The sequence below is a fragment of the Bidens hawaiensis genome, unplaced genomic scaffold (genome assembly GCF_021521415.1).
Source record: "Bidens hawaiensis isolate Kalapana, Puna unplaced genomic scaffold, B.hawaiensis_p1.1 tig00055890_1, whole genome shotgun sequence".
NCBI classification, from domain to species: Eukaryota; Viridiplantae; Streptophyta; class Magnoliopsida; order Asterales; family Asteraceae; genus Bidens; species Bidens hawaiensis.
In genome coordinates this window covers 54,100-80,080 of record NW_027500068.1, presented here as the reverse complement: position 1 = coordinate 80,080, position 25,981 = coordinate 54,100, and the positions used below count along the sequence as shown (strand labels likewise).

At 36.7% G+C, this 25,981-nt stretch overlaps 1 protein-coding gene across 1 annotated transcript; it reads right to left on the bottom strand.

Moving 5' to 3' along the window:
- Positions 1-1,345: 1,345 nt before the first annotated feature.
- Positions 1,346-24,800, bottom strand: LOC143601202 (ALBINO3-like protein 2, chloroplastic). The gene is made up of 14 exons (XM_077078672.1): positions 24,379-24,800; positions 23,729-23,835; positions 23,497-23,624; positions 22,760-22,831; positions 22,402-22,503; positions 16,104-16,163; positions 15,874-15,939; positions 15,534-15,581; positions 15,176-15,343; positions 14,988-15,043; positions 13,949-14,066; positions 13,790-13,879; positions 13,579-13,688; positions 1,346-1,661 (listed from the first exon to the last, which is right to left on the bottom strand). Exons 1-14 carry the CDS (start codon positions 24,798-24,800, stop codon positions 1,499-1,501), a joined length of 1,710 nt encoding a protein of 569 aa, XP_076934787.1. The 3' UTR covers positions 1,346-1,498.
- Positions 24,801-25,981: the final 1,181 nt, after the last annotated feature.

Here is a 25,981-nt window from a genome sequence, read left to right as displayed (position 1 = left end):
ACCAACCATCGCCGTGCCCACCACCACCACTTGCCCGCCGCCACCATCAACCGTTGACCCCGCCCCTCACCACCACCACCCGCCACCCACTACCTATCGTCACCGCTTCCCACCACCGTCGCCCACCACCGCCACTGTCACCATCACCTGCCACCTCCACCCACGTTACCGCCACCACCCACCCACAAACCACCACCACCACCCGCCACCCACTACCTATCGTCACCGCTTCCCACCACCGTCGCCCACCACCGCCACTGTCACCATCACCTGCCACCTCCACCGTTACCGCCACCACCCACCCCCAAACCACCACCACCCACCTCCAACTACCATTATCTCCCGTCACCCACCACCACCAACTTCCATCACCGCCCACCAATGTCACGACCGCCACCTACCTCCCACCACCACTGCCACTCACTACCATTTTAATTTTATTTTTCTTTTTTTTTCCTACCTACCAAACACAAAGTCATCATTAATTTCATTTCCATGTGGTAACCAAACATCTCATTGGAATGGTAATAAGCCATTTTATTCCTTTGTCTATTCCATTACCACGTTCATTCCATTCCTTCGTCTATTCCATTAACTCATACCAAACAGACCCTAAGTGATTCAGTGAAGTCACATGAAATGATTTTTACTCACTTATCTCCTTGTCCAATTGCTAATATTGTTGCATTGTATAATATCCCCCAGTAGAGGATGTTGATACAATTCAATTCAACATTTTTTTTTCGAATTTCGCATGACACAAAAACTGAAGCTTGATCATGATGATTCTCGAGACGTGGATAATGAACACTCTTTTGATGTCATTTGTTCGCATAGCTCACTATAGATATACTTATGTATTAAATGTAATCATTCACAGTTTTGTTGTTTTTCCAGAAGAAACTACATTTTTCATAGACAAAATATACCATTTCCTTCTACAGAATAACACAAGCATGGTGTTCGAAGTTATCTTAGTGGCTAAGCAAGGGAATAAAGATCATCGACAAACCTAGAGTGGGTTTATTCCCTTTGTACAAACTCGTTTTCATTGTAATGATCCAGGAATCATAATACGTACTTCTTGTACTTTCCAGCAGATGGCAGCAAAGCACAAAGATTTCAAATGCCAACAGATGAATGAAGCGAGCCCATGATTGAACACTTTACCATGGTTTGATTAAACACTAAATACAATTAAAAATAATTAGTGTTTATAAACGTTGCAACCCTAACAAATCGTCTGGTTTAACCAGCTTGGCCAATTTTACGGTCAGTGATTAGACACTTGAAACAGAAACATACCATGTATAAACAAACAAAACTAGCAATTTAACCTTGATTATTATTGTTACCTTATCTAAAAAGTCAATCAAATGGACTTTTATAAATACAATTTTCTAAAGTAAATGATTATACTAATTGTTATCCTAAAAAGTCAATAAAAATACATGAGAACCTTTGTAGATCTATAAAAATGGACGGAAGGTGAATGTGATCAGAAATCTTTTCTCCTGCTATTTTCAAGATCACTTGCAAAATTGCTGTCTTCGGCTTCGCTTTCAACATGTTTCAAGTATTCACCATAAGCTGGATCAATAGTAGTTAAAATGCGCAAATACTTTTCTGCATCAGCATTGCGTCCTACAACTAGGTAAGCACTGCCAAAACGAGTCAAACCAAAAATGTAATCGGTCAAATGGGTCTAAAGTTTGCCCAAAGTCTATTTTTGAATCATGAAACCCCCAATATAATTTTGTTCAAAAAATAGATCATTACTTAAATAATCAATTCATGTAATCATATTTGACACATCAACCATTTATATAAAAAATTTATGGATGAATTGCATATACAAACCCTAAACACTTCACAAATATCATATGACCCCAATAGTTAAAATATCATTCATATATATACATACATATATATATATATAGGATTGGGATCGTGTGAGAACATTTGTAAATTGAGTACTTTGATAACCATTTTGGACCACAAAAAACCCTTCAAGAAAAAATAAAAAAAATATTATAAACCAAAACAAATGCAAAAATAAAAAAAAAAAGGTAAAAAAACCAAAACGTCATCCCAGTTTCATAAAAAAAACAACTCGGCTTTGCTAAATTATACATAAACGTAAAACACTTATAAACACGTATATACATATACATGTTATTTTTATACACATGCACAATTAAGATACATGATAATGTACATATGTGTATATTATATAACCGGAGATTAAATATTAATATACATATATGTATAATTTAGCAAAACCGAGAATTTTTTTTTGATTATTTATTATGAAAACGGGATGCTAGATAAACATTTTTATTTTTTTACATTTTTAATATTTTTAAGGGTTTTCTGTTGTCCAAAATATTTCTCAAAGTTCTTAATTTTAAAAAGTTCTCATAGGTCCTCACCCTATACACACACACACACATATATATATATAGAAAATGATTAAAATAAAAATAAAAAGTTTCTTAAGAATGGTAAGAAGGGTATAAAATTTGAAGTTAAGAAACTATGTAAACCTATGTAGGGAAATATGAAGCCTAAATCCTAGATCCTAGAAAACCATTTGGTATTTGGAAAATACTAATCTCAACCATTAGATCTAAATCTGAATCCAATGACCTAGATCTATTCTTACTCTTACTTGAAAACTCTCTTCTTTACTTTAACCCACCCATACACACACACACACACACACACCCCGCTAGAAAGTAACTAAATATCATTTTTACCCATTCTTACATAAGTTTGTCTTTTATTATTATTTTTTTTGCAAAATACGTGTACTTTTTTTTTTGTTTTTTATATGTTGTTTAAACTGTAACAAATGTAACCGATACTGACCATGTACACGTTGACTCACCGCCGCTACGCTCGAGTTTTAAATATGTTAGTTTTTTTGGTATAATAAGCTATATAAGGGTCGTTACTTTTTTTGGTCTTTGCTCTAAATATGTTAATTTTACGAATTTATTTTTTTGGTTTAGTTCCGGTATCGTAACGAATATAGCCGACACCGACCGAACTTGCGTTGACTCACCGCTGCATATTAGTCAACAGTATTAGTTTAGTATGGGCCCGGCCCAGGTTATTATAGCCGGCCCTAATGCTTTGTATTTATCTATATATAAGACCCTATTGTATTCATAATAAACCCAAGCATAATTACAATTAAATACAACCGATTACCAAGTTTTCTTTGGTACCAGAGCCTATGGTTCTATCCTTTTTTTTCTTGCCGTCATCCTTTCTGATCATTCCACAGTGGCTATTCCACAGTGGCTGATCATCAACTTATAGCCTTCACAACTACAGAAAAGACTTCACATAAGTTTGGCTTCACGTTAAACTCTACAAATTATGGTCATTGGAAACTCATGATTCAACCATTCCTTACAACCCACAGCCTTTTCGGCTATGTCGATGGGAGTATTCCATGTCCTCCTGTAACCATCACTTCTCCAGGAACTTCGGTTCTGGAAAAGAAGGAACAGCCCCGATCACCTAAGCTAATCCAAACCATACGATTTGGCTGTGCAATGATGCACATGTCTGAATGTTAATTATCTCCACTCTTTCGGAATCATGCTTTCAACACGTTCAAGGCATCACTTCGCGTGACCTTTGGCTCGGTCTTGAACGAGCCTATGCCCCACGTACCTCCTCCAGGGAGTTTACCTTGAGAGCCAACTGTTAAGATTCAAATGAAAGGAGACGAGACGCCGGCTGCATACCTCGCGAGCTAAGTAGTTAATGCGGAAAAATAGCTGATACCGGCCGAGGACCGATATTTGAGATATCGGTTATCGCGGTGAGATATCGGTGGGATATCAGTAATTTTAATATCATACAGAATTTATATATATAGCACTTTAACACTAATAATTCAGTATATTCTCCTATTATTAACAAATTAATCTTTTGCAACACTAACAATTGTAACATGTAGGAACTGATTAATACTCAAAACACCAATATTAAACACTAAAACTTGAAAATTAAGACTTAAAATACTAATATTGGGAATATCGGTGATATATTGGTGAAATATCGGTCAATATAGCCGATATTATCGGTACCGATATTTTGACCAATATTTCACACGAGTACCGATAACCGAGACACCACCGAGATACCACCGAGATTGACTGCATAGCTCGCGAGGGCATAGAAGTATGCAAACGCCCTTTCAAACATTGGACAACCAATGCCAGATAGAGATATTGTAATGCTTGTTGTAGTAGGTCTTCGCGAGGAATATAATGGTGTCAAACAAACCTTATTTGGTAGTGTTTAGCGTGGTATTCAATGAACTTCCTGGTCTCCTTGCCGACCACGAGTTTTTGATCCAAAAACCCAACATCGAGGTCACAGCAACCACTTCACCATTTGTTCCGGTTGATACGGTTAGGATATCAACTTCAACCAGTCCACAATGCCTCATCGAACCCCAATCCTCAAGCCTTCTACACCAACAGGACTAGGCAATCCAATTACAACCGCGGCCATCGTAATCGCGGTGGCGGTGGTGGGCGTAATAACTAACAATCGCAACCAGGGGACTAAGACTCGTAATTCAGGTCAATTCAGTTGGGCTTCTAATCAAAATACTGTTTATGGAAGCTGTAACAGGTGTGGGATTGGACACCTTCCTTCTCAATGTCCGCACAGAGATCCATCTACCTTTAGGACAGGACAACAGTCCGCTCACGACAACAGTCCGCTAATTATGCTGACCACCGCTCACAAGCATTATCTATAAACTGGCTTCCAGATACAGGTTCTAATGGCCATGCAGCACCAGATATGTCAAGGTTTGACTCACCTGACTTTGGTGATGATAATCTACATGTTGGTAATGGTAACGCCCTACTCATCCTGCATATCGGTTCCTCGAGAATTTCGTCACCCACTTTTACTTAAAACAATATTCTTCATGCTCATGCTCTTAAATGACATCTTTCTGTACAAAAATTTTGTCAAGATAATCAATGTTTATTTTGAATTTCATGCCACTTTTTTTCTATGAAGGGCAAGTCTACACACATTACCCTCCTCACGGTTCAAAGTGATGGTGGACTTTAGTCAATCACACTTCCACAGCAGCCGGCAATTCCAAAAGTCGCTTTTTCAACAGCTCGTACTATAAACACCACATGGCATCAACGTTTCAGACACCCGCATTCCTAGTTATTCAAGACTATGCTTTCTAAATATCATTTACATGTTTCTTTTAAGACTTTTGATTTAAGTGTAATCCTTGTTCAGTTGGAAAATCTTCCAAACTAAACCTATTATCTTATTATATTAGGCAACTCTAAACAATTGCCTCAAATATCTCCAGCATTTACTATCATTCATTGCATTTATTGTATAGATTTCTAATTTAGTCATAGGAGGATTTTACTCCTCAATGCTTGTTCTTTTCTGTGTATTTATACCCATTGTATTCTTCTTTGTAAATCATCAAAAGTTGTTACTATCTCATGGTATCAGCCTTGATCCTGTCTCCTTGACTATCTTCTGACCTAACCTTTTTCTGTCCTCTCTCCGCCTCAATCATGTCTTCTTCAACAAATCTCTCAAGCATTCCTCTCAATTCTCTCAGCCACTTAATCAATATAAAACTTAACTCCGCAAATTATCTCCCATGAAGGAAACAGATTACCCCTGTTTTGGCTTACCTTGACCTCCTCGGCCACATTGATGGTACGAAACCCTGCCCACCCGAAACTATCACTTCCAACAATGAAACCTCTGCTGATCCAGCCTTCTATCTCCTGGAAATCTTCCGGCCAAAAGGTCCTTCTCATCAACTTCACCCTCACCGAAGAAGCTATGTCCGAAACAATTGGACACACCACTTCCTTCTCGGTCTAGACAGCCGTTGCAAATGTCTACAGCCATTGCTCTATTGAGGGAATCCACAATTTAAAAGACTCTCTTCGTAACCTTCACAAAGGTGCCGGTTCTGTAGCAGAATATGGTCGGAAGTGACCAGCTTGCATCTATCGGACACCCCATTAGTAGCGAGGATAAACACCACTGGTTTCTTTGTGGTTTAGGTGCCTCCTTTGAATCCTTTTCCACATCTCAAAGAACAATCAAACCTGCTCCTGTTTTTCGAAACCTGCTTGCTAACGCAGAAAATCAGGAACTGTTTGTTCAAAAGCTTCACGGTCCTTCCACCCAACCCGAGGCTGCCTTCTATGCTAACTTAACTAGACCAACATATAACAACCGATCATCCTCTATCCCGTGGCAAGGGCCGCTCACACCAATCAACAGGGTGAGGTAATACCTACACCAAACGTCCTCCTCATTGTCAATTGTGTCGCAAAGACGGTCACTATGCTACTTGTCCCACTCTAGCTTCTTATGCTCAAAAAGCCCTCAATCTAGATGCAAATCTAGCCCAAGCATTCACTGCTCAATGCAGCCTTGCCCGAAATTCCCGACTGGACAGCCGACTCAGGTGCCACAACCCATATGCTTACTAAAAATTATGGTTTAACCGATTCTAAACCTCATACAGGTAACATGAGTGTTACTTTTGGTAATGGTCAAACATTACCAATCACTCATGTTGGTAACACAACTCTAAACAATTGTCTTTCCTTACAAAATGTTATTGTGTTCCTAATCTCACCAAAAATCTACTCTCAATTAGTACTCTCAAATGATTCTCCCGTAGATGTCTTATTTTCTAACGATTACTTTCATATTCAAGACCGAAAAACGAGGGAAGTTCTTGCTAGAGGCACCTGTGAAAATGGTTTCTATGTGCTCACCCAAAGTCATAAATCTTTTGTTGCTGCGCTTTCAGCCTCTCATCTTTGTGCTTCGTACAATAAATGGCACAGTCGTCTAGGACATGTTTCTTTTGATACCATCACTAGTTTAAATAAACATGGTCATATCTATGTTACATCTTTATTACCAAAACCAGGTTTATGTAATTCTTGTGAGTTATCAAAAGCAAAAGATTTACCTTTTGTTGAAAATAACAAACGCGCGCAACATGTCTTAGACTTAATTCACTGTGATCTTTGGGGACCCGCACCAATTGCATCTACAGATGGCTACTTATATTATGTAATCTTTGTGGATGACTACTCTCGGTTCACATGGTTTTATCCTCTGAAGGCTAAATTCGATTTTGACAACATTCTCACCACCTTTTTAAATGTTGTCCAAAATCAATTTTCTAAAAACATCAAAGTGATGGTGGAACCGAATTCACAAATAATCAAATTCAAACTTGTTTCAAGAGCATGGCATACATCATCCCTTGTCGTGTCCCTTATACACCGGAACAAAATGGATGAGCCGAACGCAAACATCGTCATATCACCGAAACCGGTCTAGCAATGATGTTCAATGCTCATGCTCCACCAAAGTTGTGGTTTGATGCTTTCACTTCCGCCACTTACATTATAAATCGTCTTCCAACACAACTCCTTGAAAACAAATCCCCCTTTGAACTTCTCTTTAACCAACCTCCATCATACTCCAATCTTCGCATCTTTGGATGTCTAGTGTATCCGTATCTTCGTGACTATACCAAAAATAAACTATTACCACGAAGTGCTCCTTGCATTTTTCTTGGTTATAGTCCACGATACAAAGGTTTTCGTTGCCTAGATCCCTCAACGGGTCGCATTTACACCACTCAACATGCTACATTTGACGAAGATGTTTTCCCATTTCACACTCCTTCCACAAACACTGACACATCAAACCTACCCTTCACCAACTTCGAACACTCTTTACCCACCCCAACACCTCAAACACCTCAACCAATCAACACCTCTTCCACCTCATCCACCACTCCATGTCACCGCTGCCCTATCATCACTGCATCTCCAGCAGCCCAAATACCACTCAGCCCAGTCTCAACTCCTCCCAACAGCCAAAACACTGCTCACAGAAGCCCAACCACTGCTCACAGAAGCCCTTTCTCCGACTCTTCTACCTCATCCTCTAGCCCTCTCCCAAATCCTCTTCCATACTCAGCCGAGCCCATTACCCCACCATCCGACAATCCATACTCAGCCCAATCCACCTCAAATCAGCCCAATAATTCTGCCCAACATTCATCCACTTCTGTCCAATCTCAACCCATTCAAACCAACACTCATCCTATGACTACTCGGTCAAAAAATGGTATTTTCAAAACCATTTATGGTGCCAATTTATCCCATTTCTAGAATCATTCTTTTCATCATTCTCTTATCTCATCACATGTCCCCAAAGGCATCAAAACAGCAATGAAAGATTCCAAATGGGTTCATGCCATGAATAATGAACTCCAAGCCTTACATTCCAATCACACTTGGCACCTTGTTCCTTGTCCCACCTCAACCAATATCATAGGCTCCAAATGGATCTATCGGATTAAGTACAAATCTGATGGCTCCATTGAAAGCTACAAAGCTCGCCTTGTCGCTCAAGGTTTCAATCAAGTTCTGGGTCTAGATTTTTCTCACACCTTTAGCCCCGCTGTTAAATCTTCCACCATCCGAGTTTTTCTAAACCTTGCCACCATCAACAAATGGAAACTAAGACAACTCGATGTCAACAATGCATTTTTAAGTAGCAATCTTAAGAAAACGTCTATATGGAACAACCACCAGGTTTCCAAGATTCAGCTCGTCCGAATCATGTGTGCTAAATCATGCCATTTATAGTCTAAAACAAGCTCCACGAGCTTGGTTTCAACGATTAAGTTCTTTTCTCATCACACTTGGTTTCATGTGCAGTCGAGCCGACACATCTCTTTTTATCTTCAAAACAACGGCACTTTAATTTACATCCTTGTTTACATAGACGACATAATCATCACTGGTAACAATGAAGGCTTCATTACCACTTTCACTGGCCGTCTTCACAAGGAGTTCAAAATTAAAGAATAAAGATCTCGGCAACCTCAGTTACTTTCTCAGTTTGGAGGTCACCCATACCAAAACAGGTTTGTTCCTCAATCAATTAAAGTATGCATATGACATACTTTCTCGAGCTGGCTTGCTCGACTCCAAACCCGTTGCCACTCCTCTCACACCAAAGGATTCTTTCCAATCCACTGGTGAACCTTTCCACGATCCCACTCTCTACCGTTCTCCTGTCGGTGCTCTTCAATGCTTAACCATCACTCTTCCGGACCTATCATATGCCGTAAATAAAGCTAGCCAACACCTTCAACATCCTACCACTATTCATTTTCAGCTAGTTAAACACATCCTCCGATATGTCAAAGGGACTTTATCACACGGCTTAACCTTTGATAGACCACCTAACACTGTTTTACTAGGTTTTTCTGATGCAGATTGGGCTCGTTGCATCGACACTCGAAGATATACCTATGGTTATTGCATTTACTTAGGAGGAAACTTGGTATCTTGGAGCGCAAAGAAGCAACCAACGGTAGCACGCTCAAGTTGTGAGTTGGAATATAGGGCCACGGCTAACACCGCTTTGGAGCTTATTTGGATCACCCATCTCTTATGTGACAACAAAAGTGCACTTTTTCTAAGTCAAAATCCAATCCCTCACAAGAGAGCAAAACATACTGATCTTGATTACCATTTCATTCGAGAATTAGTCGCTGCTGGACGTCTCCATACGAGGTTCATTTCCACGGATCAACAAGTTGCCGATATCTTCACAAAGAGCTTACCAAAATCTCTCTTTGAAAAGTTTCGCACAATGCTTCGTCTGCAGCCACCTCCGTCTCGCATTGACGAGGGGTATTAGGCAACTCTAAACAATTGCCTCAAATATCTCCTGCATTTGCTATCATTCATTGCATTTATTGTATAAATTTCTAATTTAGTCATCGGAGGATTTTACTCCTCAATACTAGTTCTTTTCTCTGTATTTATACCCGTTGTATTCTTCTTTGTAAATCATCAAAAGTTGTTACTATCTCAGATTATAAAAGTTCTCATGTTTTGGATTTAGTTTTTTGTGGTATATGCGGGCTAGCCCCTGTGACTTCCTTTGATGGCCACAATTATTTTCGGTTATGTGTTGACCATTTCTCAAAGTTCATGTGGTTATTTTCTTTAAAATGTAAATCTGATGTCTTTGCAATTTTTAAACAGCTTGTCACTATGGCTGAACGACAGTTCTCCACCGAACTCGAATCGATACAAACTGATTGGGGAGAGGAGTTCCGAAACCTTTCCTCTTTCTTCACTTCAATTGGCATTATTCACCGTTTGTCCTGTCCCCACACTAGCGAACAGAACGGTACAGTTGAAAGCCGTCATCGTCATGTCGTTGAAACTGGGCTCACACTCATGTCACAGGCTTATGTTCCCCAACGTTTCTGGCATTATGCTTTTGAAACCGCTGTTTACTTAATCAATCGCATGCCTTCTCGCACACACTCCGCCATATCTCCCTTTACACACCTGATTTCTCCTTCCTACGGGTCTTCGGGTGTCGATGCTTTCCTCATCTTCGTCCATATAATCCTCATAAGATGGATTTCCGTTCTACACCATGCATTTTCCTTGGGTACAACACATCCTATCATGATTATCGTTGTTTTGACCATGTCACCGAACGCATTTATGCTGCCAAATATGTTCCGTTCCATGAAAACGCGTTTCCTTTTCTTGCTCCGTCTCCTGCCCAACCACAATTCTACAACACCTATTAACCCATATGGTTTCCTCTTATCCAATCAGTGCCATTCTGTTCTATGAAACATCCAAAGCTCAAACCAACCCTTCAGACCTCGACCAAGATACACTATCTCCTCCTCCATCACCTCCACAACCCTCACACTCATCCCCACCGGTCCAACCCAAACTGTCACAACCAGCCTACACTCTATCTTCCTCACAAGCCCAACTTACTACTACCCAACCTACTACCAGCTCCTTCGATCCCAGCTTTTGTCTGCTACTCTACCACCCCCAACCCATCCACTACTTCATAATCTACCCAATCCACACCTTCCACTAGCACCACATCTGCTACCTCCCAAACCGCACCACCACCACCACGTACACGTCCACCAAACCTAAGACCTAACCCCAAACAAAACAACCCTTACAATTCAGCCTCCTTTCACACCTCCACCACCCCACCTACCTGATATTGAACCTACCTCGTTTTCCATTGCCAACAAAGAATCTCACTGGCGCAAGGCTATGGCAGAGGAATACTCTGAACTTATTCGTAATGGTACATGGTCCTTAGTCCCTCGTGCCCTTTATAGTAATATTGTTGATTGTAATGGGTATATCAAGTCAAAAGGGATCAGCATGGGACAATTAAGCGCTACAAGGCGCGATTGGTTGCAAAAGGTTTAATTAGCAGCCAGGCATAGATTACACTGAAACTTTTAGTCCAGTGGTGAAATCCACCACCATCAGGGTTGTTCTTTCACTGGCTATCACTAATCGGTGGTCCCTACGGCAACTTATCTTCACAACGCTTTTTACATGGGGGTCTAAAGAAAACTGTTTATTTGAAACCACAAGGGTTTCTTGACCCCCATAAGCCAAATCATGTGTGTCTCCTGCATAAGTCTTTATATGGTCTCAAGCAGGCTCCCCGAGCGTGGTTTGAACGGTTATCGTCTTCCTTAACTACTCTCGGATTTCAGAGATCCAAAACAAACCCCTTCTTATTTATATATATTCTAATAATGGGGCACTTATGTATATGCTTGTGTACGTTGATGACATCATTCTGACATGGAATAACAACCAGACTATTAATCACATTGTGTGGTGCCTAGTCGTTCGTTTGCAGTTCAAGACATGGGGTCGTTGTCTTATTTTCTGGGTATTGAAGTGGTTCGTACCAGGTCTGATGTCACTCTTACCCAAAAGAAATATCTCTAAACTGTTGAACTGAGCTAAATAGTCACAGTCTAAACCAGTACCCTCTCCTTATACTGCTAGCTTTCTCTTGGTGACAGTTCTCCTTTTGCTGATCCGGTTAAATATAGACAAAATGGTTGGAGCATTACAATATGTGACCCTCTCCCGTCCTGACACTACCTTTGCAGTCAACAAGGTTTGTCGGTTCATGCATTGCCCTACTGAAGATCACTGGTCTGCTGTCAAACGTATCCTAAGATATCTCCACGGAACTGCCACACATGGACCCGTGATCTCCAGCAAATCCTCTCCTGTCCTACATGCCTACACCGGTGCTCACAACTTAACAGCCTTATTTGATGCAAACCGGCCTAGATGCCCAGGTGATCATCGATCCATGGGGGATATGCTATCTGTCTGGGATCGAATCTTGTTTCATGGTCAGCCACAAAACAAAAGATTGTATCTCGGTCATCTACTGAGTCTGAATACAAGGCCTTGGCTGTTACAGTTGCCGAAAGCATTGTTGACTGAACTACGTGCTCCTATGCCGATACCTCCTATCTTATGGTGTGACAATCTAGGAGCCACATACCTATCTGCTAATCCAGTATTCCATGCTAGAACCAAGCATGTGGAAGTAGACTTTCATTTTGTTCGTGAGAAGGTTGCTCGAAGAAAACCAGCTGTTCAGTTTATCTCTACTCATGATCAGATTGCCGACGTGTTCACGAAGCCTCTACCATCAAACCGTTTCCTCCTTCTGAAGTTCAAGCTAAGAGTCGGTCCCCGGCCTTTGCTTGAGGGGGAGTATTAGTCGACAGTATTAGTTTAGTATGTGCCGGCCCTGGTTATTATAGCCGGCCCTAATGCTTTGTATTTATCTTTATATAGGACCCTATTGTATTCATAAACACAATCACAATTACAATTAAATACAACCGATTACCAAGTTTACCTCTGCAACACCTAGGTTTTACCAACCAAGTTCACCGTGCAACATGCATAGAGAAATCACTAGTTTCATTATAAACTGAGAATGTAACCTTTCTACAAAATTCACATTCATCCATTTTTAACATTCAACTTTCATATTTACCCATCAACAGTACTTTTATTAAAATTTAAGATTTATTTGGTTCATTAAAACAACTTAATTTCTTTTACAACATGCATAGAAACCAATGAACACCTATTTAACAATACGAGTTTTAAACAATTAAGTAATAATAATAATAATTTTTTTATAAAAAGTGTGGCATTGATGTTTGAAATTCTAGATATCTGTTGAGCGTTAAATAAATCAACTAAAGTGATGTGATATGTAAGTAATATTAATTTCGAAAGAACTTAAAGAAGCACAAAAAGCTAAACAAATCATGACTATGATTTTTGCCTTTTCATGATTATACAGTTTAAATTAGTTACTAAAATAGGTGGACCGTGGATAAATAGAAAACATATATTCTTTAATGTATTTAAAGAGTCTTGAGATAAAAAATAGTTATTATATAAAATTTAAAAGTTAAAGAAACAAGGGTATAATGGTCATATATTTAAAAGCTTTTAATGAAATGGGTATATATGATACTTTTAACTTTGGGTTGGATATATATGATATTTGTGAACGTTTATAAGACAAATTTTCCCTTTATTTATTAAGGGAGTAATTTTAATGCCAATAGATAATGTGTTTTGTTATAACTGTTACCTTGAAAGAGCTAACAAGCCTTCACAATAGTACAATTTGGTCTTTGCATCCTCTGGCACTTTCATATTTGTTGTTCTTTCTAGGTGTACCATAGCTTCTACCACTTTACCCTGCAATAAAACCCCAATTCTTAGTATAAAAGAAAAAAAAATCATATACAAAATAGAAATAAAAATTGTCATATAAAATAACATATAGAAAAAAGATTCACCTGCCGTCCAAGGGCTCTACCAAACGAATTTGATGCTACAATCAAGTTATTGATATCTTCAAGTTCTGTTGGATGCCCAAAACGAAGAAGCTGCAACAAGTACTTGGTTAATAAAATTGGAAAATAATTTAAAAATAGAGTGAAATCAGAGCTTCATACGTTGGTTATAGCACGATCCAAATATTCAGTAGCCTCAACTAACTTTTGATCATTCATCAAAATTTGACCCATAGTGATCAATGCTCTAACATGCTCAGGGTCCTTTTCGAGTATCAATCTGCAATTTATGTTCAAATTTTGGAAAACAGCAATAGACTAAATACACATCATTAACAATTTAACTCATTTATGAATGAGTTGACCCGGGTTGTCATATATAAGTACTGGGTCAAACAGGTAGAATGTGAAAAATAAGCTTGAAAGAGAAAAGGTCAAATTGATTAAAAATCACCCAGAGTGTATTTTCAATGCACATAACCACATGAATAATTTGATTAATCCATTCATATGAATTTGCAATCAAATTTGAGCCGTTTTGACCCTTACCAAAATTACCCTTTTTAATCCCATTGATTTTGCCTAGGCATGTAAACGAGTCGACTGTTTAGTGAACAGTTCGTAAACCATTCGGTGGGAAGTTCATTTATTTAATAAATGAACGAACATGAATAATAATTGTGTTATTTTAGTTAAAAGAATGAACATGAGCACATGTCTCGTTCGCTCATTCAAGTTTGTGACGTTTGTTTATTTAAACTTTTTTTCTCCGTTCCTTTACACTCTCATTTATATTTATTAGTTTACGTTTGTTAACTTCGTTAGTTTACATTCGTTAACATATTCATTTAAATTTTTTTGACCCATTACAATTTAGTCTAGTTTTAATAACATTTTAGCTCCAACACAAAGTTCTTCACATTACTTTTAACAGTTAGCTCAGTTTTGTTCGTTCATCTATGTTCAATTATGTCCATTCGTTTACGTTCGTAAACCATTCGTTTATACATTGACAAACAAAATAAACAAACGCAAACATGCACATTTTCTTAAAGAACGAACACAAACAAGAAAACCATGTTCGTTTTTGTTCGTATTCGATTAACGTGAAACAAACATGATCCATTCGCGTTCGTTTACAAACTACCTCTAGAATCTCCGTTCAAAGTATTTAACCAATATGAAGGCTCCAGTGTATTACCTTAGAAGTGGGACAGCTCTATCTTTATCCCCTTTTGAAAGGTGCAAGATAGAAAGCTATAAATAATTTCAACCACCCAGATAAAAAAAAAGAGAAACAATATCAGTTAACAATCAACAAACAAAAGTAACCACCTAAAAATAAAGAGGAAACCCGGAAAAGAAAAAGAGGGGGGGGGGGGCACTTACATTATAGATCTCTAGTACTGATAACTCTTGAATACGTTTTTTAACCAAAGGAACAGTGAATATGGATTCTAGTCCATCCATTTCAGGGGACTTTCCGGAATCCTCTGGAGCCAATTTATCAGGTAATCCCAATTTTTCACGAACATGTGGATGCTTCATAGTTAATTGCTGCATAATTAATTAGTTAAATAACTAAAATTAAACATACTTACCAAATTAACGAATGATTCTACATAGCATAAGTTGGCATTAGAAGTGATTAATTATAAATCCAACAATTTAAAAAAAAATATGGGCAAAAATGAAATGGGTTAGTTGAGAATTATATAAAATGGGGTGTTAGAAAGCTAAAGCCAACCTGAACAAGGGTTAAGGAGCTATTAGCTGTCCAGTATAGCAAACTGCCCTGCAAAAGAATTATTAAAATCTGAGCTTAACAATTAAAATTAACTTACTGAAACTGTTAAAAAAGTGAAATGTTTAATATCCAGCCACATGAGAGATATCATATATGAAGTCCATTCTTTATAGTACTAAGTTTCTTCAATAAGTACAGTTTCATTGATTAATAGCGGCTCTTAGTATAGAACAAGCAGTCAGTTCTATATAACAAGAATAAAACAAGTTTTATTCTTGTTAAAATTAAATGATTTAAACTGCAACCTAATTTGCTGCAAAATATGAGAAACTTAGTTTACCTGTGGAAGATAAAATCCAGCAAAAAGTATAGGAATAGTGAGACAGTGCAGGTAGTACTTATAATACTGCAAAACACACACACAGATGTTAGAATGCATGTCTTGAGTTATATAACAAGAATAAGCCAACATAATATACACTGTCATGTTTTGCAAGTGATAATACTCATTTACAAAATGCCCCCCAAAAGAACACTGACAGAATTTTATACATAAAAGAGTTCACTCACCTTTGCTAAAACACCAATTAGATTTGGCAGCCTTGCCAAAGAAGACTTGTCAAATGAAACCTGATTAAAAAAAATAACCCATAAATTCAGAAACATAGAATACAAAATAAATAAACCAGAACCATACAGCCTCTACAGAAGCCTACTTACATAACTCTCAGAAAGTAATTGCTACATCAGCTAGACATTAGACAGGCGAGGTTCTTTGTAACTGTCTGATATTTTTGGAAAAAAGTAACAATAAAATAAATAAATAAATAATTGCTCAAAACCTTACCATTTCTCAAGAAAAATCAGTATTCATTTTAGAGTTAATTACACGAATGGTTTGCTCATTTTGCATGTTTAGTTCCCCAATTTTGAGAAATTACAGACTCGATCCAATTGTTTAGAAGCGGGTAACACTTTTGGTCGCTAAATTGGATGGATGTTAACTTTGCCCATTAAGTGGATGGTAAGTGTCAAAAATACCCTTTATTATTAAAGATTAAAACATAATAGTCAAAAATTATAACTTAAAATCTAAAAAAAGTTGTAGGCCCCCACAAAAATCAATCCCCTTCCACTCCATTTCTTCCCACCTCTTATCCAAACACTAAAGCCGGAAAACATATCGCCTAAACCACCATTGCCCGTTCTTAGCCAGACCACCACCGCAGCCACACCAACCGGCCAGCAACTGAAACTCACCTTTGAAGCTCACTCGACCAGCAACTGAAACCCCCACTGCAGATCTGACAGCAGCCCCACCGCAGATCTTTGAAGCTCGACTGTTATCCGCCACCACACCTCTCAGCTTCATCATCTTCGACTGCAGAACTTTGAAGCTCAACAGTTACCCACCACCATACCTCTCCGCTTCATCATCTTCGACAGCAGATGAGCCTCGATTTTTCAGATCCCGCATGTAAAAGGTGAAGATAGCGCCTCCCGTCGCACCATACACTAATTTGTGTCCCTATTTGATTCGTTTTTCAAGTTTTCAGGGTGTCGGAGACAAGGGAGAATGGTGGCGCACTGTTAATAAAAAAGAAACGTGGCGGTGGTGGTGCAGGTTTCCAGACAACGGTGTGTTGCAATGTTAATGATGCTGGCAAGATGATGCCGGTAAGGTAGGGTAGGGTAGAGTGTGGGGTGGGTACTATTGATTTATTTATGTTTTTATCTATTTAATTATTAGGGGCACTTTTGACAATTTACACCCACTTAACGGTTAAAGTTCACGCCCATCCAATTAGGGACCAAAAGTGTTTACCCACTTCTAAAAAGTTGCATTGAGTCTGTAATTTGTAGAAGTTAGGGACTAAAAGTGCAAAATGAGCAAATAACAGCGACCATTAGTGCAATTAACCCTTCATTTATCATATAATACAATCTATATCTATGAATGAATAATAATACAAAGTGTGCAAACTAACTAAACCATATAATGATAGCACAAAAAGACGACATTCAACAACGCCATTCTATAGATTTAGTAATTAAAATTCGTTTTATCAACAAACAGTCCTTCCTGGTCTTTAGCACCATATTACTCAAAGTGAAGGGAATTATCTATATTACATTATAAAAGTTATAGGCGGCCTTTGATCTCCTCCTTTCTCTCTCTTTCAGACGCCGTAACATTTATGACTTCTTTATGATTTCCGGTGAACTTTATAATCCCGGCTACGTTGGTTTAAGTTGCCAGCCCCGGAGACGTTTCCTCTCCTTCTCCTTCAATTGGGTCCGTTTCATGTTGAATTACGCCTTTAAACCCTATATTAAACTACCGCTTCAATTGAACGCTTCTAACTCTTCCACTCCCCATCCGATTGGGAACAACTCCATAAATTATTCACGCATCAATTTTCATCTCTCAGGTTCAGGTTTCAATTTCGTTGTCTTTTTTTTTTTTCAGGTTTCAATTTCATCTCTAATTATCATTCTTTTTAGGGTTCATACAATTTTTAATTTGGTTACGATTGGGGAAACTCTATAGATTATTCAGGTATCAAATTTCATCTCAATTAAACATGTATATTTGGTTGTTTGATTATAATTTAGGAAATTGATTTGTTGGTCAGCAATCTTGTAAGGCTAACCACACTAATCTTGGCTGACAACAATTTCATGTCCATAATTTTTTTATATGTTGCTAAGGCTTACTCTAGGAGACTTAATAAAATTCTCTCTTTTTGGCAGACAATTAGATTGTTTCAATTTGTTGTTTTAAGATGAAACATTTAAATACCCTAGGTGTGTGATATGAACTCAATTACTATATATACATGTTTGTTGAATTAATAACTTGATTTCTGTCTCTGTGACCTGCATTTCATTCAAATAATCCAATTTCTATAATTGGTGAAACTCTTAGAAAGGTTAAGCCAATTACAAAAGCAAGTCATTTAAACAGGATAACTTCTACTTAAATTTGTCCAGATAATATGATTATGATGAGTGTTCGTTCATCGGCTTGTACAGTAGTTTCACTTTTTTTTAATTACATTTATTTACCCAATCTTGTTTTGGCCCATTTCATATTTCATATGACATTGCATACACATGTCATTGCATATGATTATGATGAGTGTTCGTTCATCATTTGCACTCTGCCCTAAATGATTTTGTAAAATCAATTGAATGGTGTTTTGGTAAATGATAACTAAAGGGTGTTTCTTGCTATTTTACCTAGGTTTATTATAGGTGAAAGTCATGTTTTTAGCCCATTACCTTGAAAGTCATGTTTTTAGCCCATTACCTGATTCGTAAGTTTAGTGTCTCCAGATTAATTTCTTTTTATTTTTATTGATTTGATGATGGGTTATTTGAAAGGTTGTGGTTTTTATCAATTTTATAGGAGCAACACGTCAGGGGCATGTTTAGCTTCACCGACGATGGGTGCACATTTTGTTATGCATTTAGCAAAGATGCAAGGTGAATTTGTGTTTATTTTAGGAATTAATCATTGGCTTATGTCAAATGATTATCAGTTTGTTGATGTGTGCAGAAAGTTCAAACTCATTAATGCTTTTGGTACACCTCAAACATTGACAGTAAATTACCTCTCTTGATCATGTAAATGTTTAGTGATTTGTTTTATGGATATCATCTTCTTCAACTATACTATTGAACATGTGGTTTACATATATTTTTAGTTATAACTTGGTATAAGAATATAGATGGTCACAATAATGTGCTATGGCTGTATGGTACAAGCTTATCTGAAAAACTCTTCTTTCATGTTAGCTACACAAAGTTGACACATTTTGCTTGGACGCTCCTAATTTTGAAAAGAAGAGTTTTGATACTTATAACCACCTTGTTAATTGATCATATACATCATTGTTGGTATTACTCTTCATGAAAATGCTATTATGTTTGTTACGACATCTCTGTACAAGCATTTATTAAGTAAAATGGTGGTCCAACGGCCTTGATAACTTATCCGGTTTAACCTCTGCTTGTCTAATACTTTGTGAGTTTTTGAAACACTCTATGTAAAGGGTATTATTTTTTTTGCAAGCCCGTTCCAGTAGCACATTTCGCATTGGCTCATTTACACCCCTACAATTAGGTATGGGTTTGAACTACCCAAAAACAAACTACATATTATTATTTTCACAATATAGATCTAGAAGACTCATATATGGAATAATGTGTCAGATTACCATTTTTTATATTTTTTGTAATTTACCTTTTCCCAGATAACATTTTGACTAAAATGGCTTGTTTTACCCTATTACCAGACCCACCTATTTTGCAATGTCTAGGTTAATACGACAAAAGAAGGAGATTAGGTGAAAGATTATGTGAAACTTTAACTAACTAGGCCCGGCGTGTATAGTAGACTAGAAACCATATTTGAGTGAGAACAATGAGAACACATTTTCATTTGGAGGGCGTTAATGTTAATGTATTAGACACGCCTCATTTAAAAATAGACGATATTTTCATAAATCAGTATTATTATTTCTACTTGCTTGCCCTTTGCAGGTTGAAACAACATAATGGTTACCTAAACGGTGATGCAAAAGCAACACAAGCTAGAACACCGTGGATTTGTCCATGCATCTTTCGAGGTTTGAAAGTAAAAGAGAAGGTAAACGTGTTACACTTTTATCTATACTATATTATAAAGCATGACGCAAGAGCATGTTAAGGACCTTTTCTTTTACGAATGTTAATATCCAATGGCTATTTAGTTATCCCATCCCACTCGATTATGCTAGAAACCTTGCAAGACATATTACACTCATTTAACGAATCCCTTTAATTTTGTGCAGGCATGTATATTATTCTCACTTTTTTGTTATCTATTGTCGACACCGAGAAACCCTTCATCAAATTTTAGTAGGTATGTGTTTTATATATTCTTAGTTTTATTAAATACAACTGTTTGGTTATTCGGAGTCAACTGTTTTGTTATGTTGTTGATATCCAGTTTGCAAACGTAGGTATTGTATTTAGTTCCCATTTCATCATAAGTTTGTTTGGTCTGGTATTATAGCCAGTCATCTATGATATAAAATTAAGGCCTAATAATGTTATAGCTGTTAAATGTTATTAAAATTTGCCATCATTTAAGCATTAAAGAGGATCAAATTAAATGTATTCCACCCAAATCTTTCATAACAGTCTGTTAACTTTAGAAGTTTATTAAGAATTTTGATGGCAAATAGGAGATGAACATGACCCAATGCGCATAAACTTCTAGGTATACATAAACACACAGCAAGACTAAAATAATATTAATAAAACAATATAAATTAATAGTTAAAGAAAGAAGAAGACATGCAAATGCCATAATATATGTCCCTTTATGGAGGTGAATCTGATAGTTATTTGGATTGGTTTTTTTTTTTGGTGATGTTGGATCATGCAAAAGTATATACCTAACTTTATTTTTTTCTTTACGCATCATGCTTTTGTTAATTAAAAGAAATTTGATATCGTACAAACATTTTCAAATCACTTAGTTGCTAACCTGCTAATAAGGTGCTAATAAGGTTGAATTTGATGGATTATTGATTAGGTTAATTGAACAACTTTTTGGAAAAAAATTTAAGTCAATTTCCTTTCTATATGATTTGTTACCTGGCTTGATTCGTCAGTGACCTTGGGTTGACGGCTTCATCCCCTTACTTTTACTTCCTTGAACCCATATCAAGGAATCAAGCCAAAGCATTTGAATTACCTAATTGGTCCTTTTAGTTTTAACGGTAATGCTCTTAAAAGAAAAGTCAAATAATGTCCCGTGATGTGCAGGACGTTCTTCTTGGTAAAAAGTTAGACCGTAAGTTTTTTTTTGTTTCTTTTAATCAGTTATTGTTTTATGTTCCTTCAATTGCAATTGATAAATTGCAATTGAAGCTATTGGCATTGTAAATATATATGATTCATATTTACCATTAAAATTATCTGGGCATGCTATCTTTTTGCAGCTAGGTGAGCCTCTGGGATGTTTTAATTTGGATGTGTAATCTGGACAACAATCATCCGAACAATTGGTGAATGTTGGCATACCTCCACAGTGAATGATATGCCTGCCTACAAAAGGCATCGGCTTCACAAGGCTTTTTCTGAACTTTCGACGATAAATTATGAATTTTTAATGTTCATTTTAATATGTTTTGGGAAAAGGCTTTGGGGCAGATGGCTGAATGATTTAAGCGAGGTTTGGCAGTTGGACGTGTGAAGAGGAAACCTAAGGTTAGATCATGGGCAGTAGCATGCGAACGCAATCAGTGGGCTCTTGTAATTGCTTCTATTAGTGATATATAGTATTATTATATAAAGATTTGGTAGTCAATGTTGAATATTAGCCAAATATAGATTAGGCCCTTTGTACTCTATATATTCTGATATATTTGTGAATTATTAGTGATATATAGTATTATTATATAAAGATTTGGTAGTCAATGTTGAATATTAGCCAAATATAGATTAGGCCCTTTGTACTCTATATATTCTGATATATTTGTGAATGAAAGGATCGAAGATTATTCACAATATTAACAGCTTCCATTAGTTATTATGATTTCCAATAAACAATGTTTGTTTTTAGATGTTTTAAAGATTAATGAAAGTATTGATGACATGCTATATTTTTTTCAAAGGACTTATGAATGTTGCGCCATGTCCCTTGGAGGCAGAAACTTTCCGAAACCGAACTGTTCAAAATTAAACCAAAACAAACCAATAAATTGATTCTGGTTTGACTTCATGGTTTACACCCGCTGCAAAGCGCGGGCTCTCTGCTAGTCATGTTGAATTTCTGTTTCATGAAGTCAAATAATCAAAGAAAGGGAATTACCCGGACATTGACAAGATGCAGTGAAGCTATCAGCAAGGGAAAAATGCAACCTGTCATGCCATGTGGCAATTCAATCAGATTCTGGAAACAAAGAGTGCCCCCCTGAAATGAAGGAATAAAATATCAACTTCAAAAATTCATCGGTGATTTCCAAATATCAAAGTATATAAAATATTAAAGCTAAAACATAAAACTAACAATCATAGATTAGATTTAGTTGTTTGAACAACCGATCTCCCTAAAAAGAAATGGATATGACAAGAGAAAGATTAACAATCATAAGGTGTTACAAGCCAAAGATTGGTTATATAACGTTTAATATATGCACTACTAATTATTTACTTATAAGTTGCCTTACACAATCGAAGCCAGGATGATGGTCCAGTGCCATTTGTCGGACACTCACTGTCCCCAAGATAAAACAAGGAATCTGCAAATTAAATTAAATTCAACGAATGAGATATTAAATTTATTATTACTGCAAATCGTCTACAAATTAATACTGTTGGGACCATGTAAATTTTTACTAAACTAAAAAACGGTATTAAATTTATAGATAAAATAGTAACTTATGGAGTTCATTCCTCATCCCGTGAATGTTAAAAAAAGTTCACATAAACATCAGTGGATTGTAAATTTGTGTATCATTTTACATAACAGTAGTAAGGTTTTACAGTATTGTTTATTGTGTCTTGGAATCACACAGTATAGTACATTGTAAAATTTGAGTAAAAATAAAACTCATTGAATAAAGGGAGTACAACTCACAACTATAAATAATCAAATGCAATAAGAAAAGCTAGAGTGATCTCTACCTTTTAAAAAATGACAATATGTTTGTAACATTGAAGAATTATTAATTTATTATATTAGACATCATGGTTTTACACAAGGATCTTTTCAAACTATTATCTTATTAAATTATCAAAATCGATGATTTTTAAACATGTCCAAGACTCCAAGTCGGAACTAGAGAGAAGTATCATTTAGAGGGTTCACCAATGTATCAATCTTTAAAATAAACCAACCAACAGTACACAGGATATTTAATAAATCAAAAAGTCTATCATCTATAACGATTTACAAATGATTAACCTGAACAAGTGGATATGCTAATATCCATAAAAACGAAGGGCAGCCAATTTCTTTCCTTTTATCTCGAAAGTGTTTGTACTGTTCTACCCAACTCTTTCCTGAGAAAGGTGGCGGTATTGGTAAAGGCACTATAAGAAATATATAAAAGTCAAAACAACATTTTAAGGTTTAACAGTCAATCTCTTTCTGAATCACTTAAAAAGTTAAAAAATCATAGCAAGAAGTAACTGACATTGAGATACCAACTCAGCATTCCTCTTCAACTTGCTAAGCTGCACAAGAAGCACGGGAAGTAAGGTGACTCTAAGAGCTACTGTTGAGATGATGATAGTCATCCACCTTCAAAGATAATGTCAATTCATATGATTACTAAAAATATCAATAGGAAAAAAATGACTGTTGAATAAAAGATTGATATAGCTTATATGGTTGTATAAATCCCGAGTCCCGACTAGGCGCCGATTAATCGCTTGACCCCACCCCACTGTTTAATTTTGGGCTAGCCTGCCAATTAATCGGTCTATGGACAATTCCGACCAAAATGGAGATTAATCAGTCCTAGTCAGCGTTTTGTGGAGAGATTCCGGCCAAAATCAATGGTTTACAGCGAGATTCCAACCAATTTCCGGCCAAAAAGTGTATGTGTATATATAAAACTGAAAATTACATATAAAAATGTGTGTGTGTATAACTAAAAACTACATATAAAAATCCTGATTAATCCCTATTAATCACCCCCACTGCCAGACTAGAACCTCATATAAGTTAACACAGTGTTATCTACTGAAAATATAACGATTTTAACCTAAATTTTCAAACAGTTAAATGCAGTAAGCAATTTGTGCATTTGATTAATAATAATAATAATAATAATAAGCTCACCAAGGGATGCCAGTAAGATCATGGAGTGTATCCAGAACCCAAACCAAGCAACGAACCGGAAGAATCGGCTCTTCGCCACTGCCGATAACCTCAGCGGAAACCCTAGCATCCTCAATAAGGTCCTCAGCGGAAACCCTAGCATCAGCGGCAGTGTCAAAATCATCGTAATCAAAGAAGCCTGGCTGTTCGCCTTCAGTTGAGAAGGAACGATTGGAATATGAGAAGGTGCCGGGTGTTAGGAATCGATTATTGGGAGCATAAAAACAGAGTGTAGACATGCATCGGTTTGGTTTATCGGTGAAACGTTGAGATTGGATTGGGGAAGTTGGATCAGAGGAGGTGATTATACGAAGAAGAGGTGGTTGTGAGTGGTGACGGAGGCGGAGAAGAAGCCTGGAGACTGATTGCTTCCGCATAGCCATGGCGACTGAGACAGACGGGTTGGGTTATTCCCCGAGTTAATGAACAACAAAAATAAACAGCATCAGTAACCCTTACAACCACATTGCAAAGAAAACTGGGCAATTGATATTGCTCGAAACAAACAAATACTTGTGTCTAAACCAAGACATAGTTATGCAGGAACCTCTTCACATTTAAGAGAAGCTGGTAACAGTGAACTTCAATTAATGAGGTCTATGTCTGAAAGGATAGATAAGTACGGTGAGATTTTAAAAGAAGTTGTTGGGATATAATATCCTCAAAACTAATTTTAAATACTATAGTCACTTTAGAAAAAGAAATTGAAGCATAAATAAACATATATCCTCTAAGAATAATATGAGTTCACTCATAAAAATAGAAGAATTAATTAAAGAATTAATTAATAAAATAGACAACATGGCTACTAAAGAAAATTTAGAAGTCATTGCGGCAAAAATTATCAAAGATGTCTTAGAAAAAATTGATAATCACGAAAAAACGCAGCCTTCAACATCCGTAAGGCAAAAAGAAAAAATTTCTGAAAAATCTCAGAAATACTCTTTTCCTAACTTCAACGTGGGAAATCCATCATTAGGAAATTCCAAAAGTCCAAACGCGCTAACTTGGCCTTTTAACTCTAATGAAGAAGACCTTCAAAAGTCAAAATAAGGCAATGATAAAAAATTATTTAAAAATAGCCTTTAGAAATATTCAATCTAAAAAGAATGAATATAGAATACTCATTCACTCCATACAAATAAGAATTCATTACTTGATAAACGACATCAATATGGATCCTCATGAAAGGCTTAACAATCTTGCTAAAGAATTCTCAGCCTTATATGATATTAAGAACCATTTACAAGTTCTTGAAGAAAAAGAAATTATATTTTCTACAGCTTAATTCAAAATGAATTCTATTACGCAAAAATTAGAACAAGTTTTTAATGAGCAATTAGATACCCTTCCAGTGGATCAAATTAATGAACTCGTTCAACTTTTGTCTTTAAGTGAAGATGAATGCGAGAAAAAATTTTTTGAAAATAAAAATTTGAACGAAAAATATTTCCCAAAAGAAACAGTTTTGGTTATTCCAGAGCCTAAAACAGAAGAGGAAGAAGATTCTTCAGAAGAAGATGAAATTCCAAAACAAAATACTAGAATGCATCAAGCTAGTACT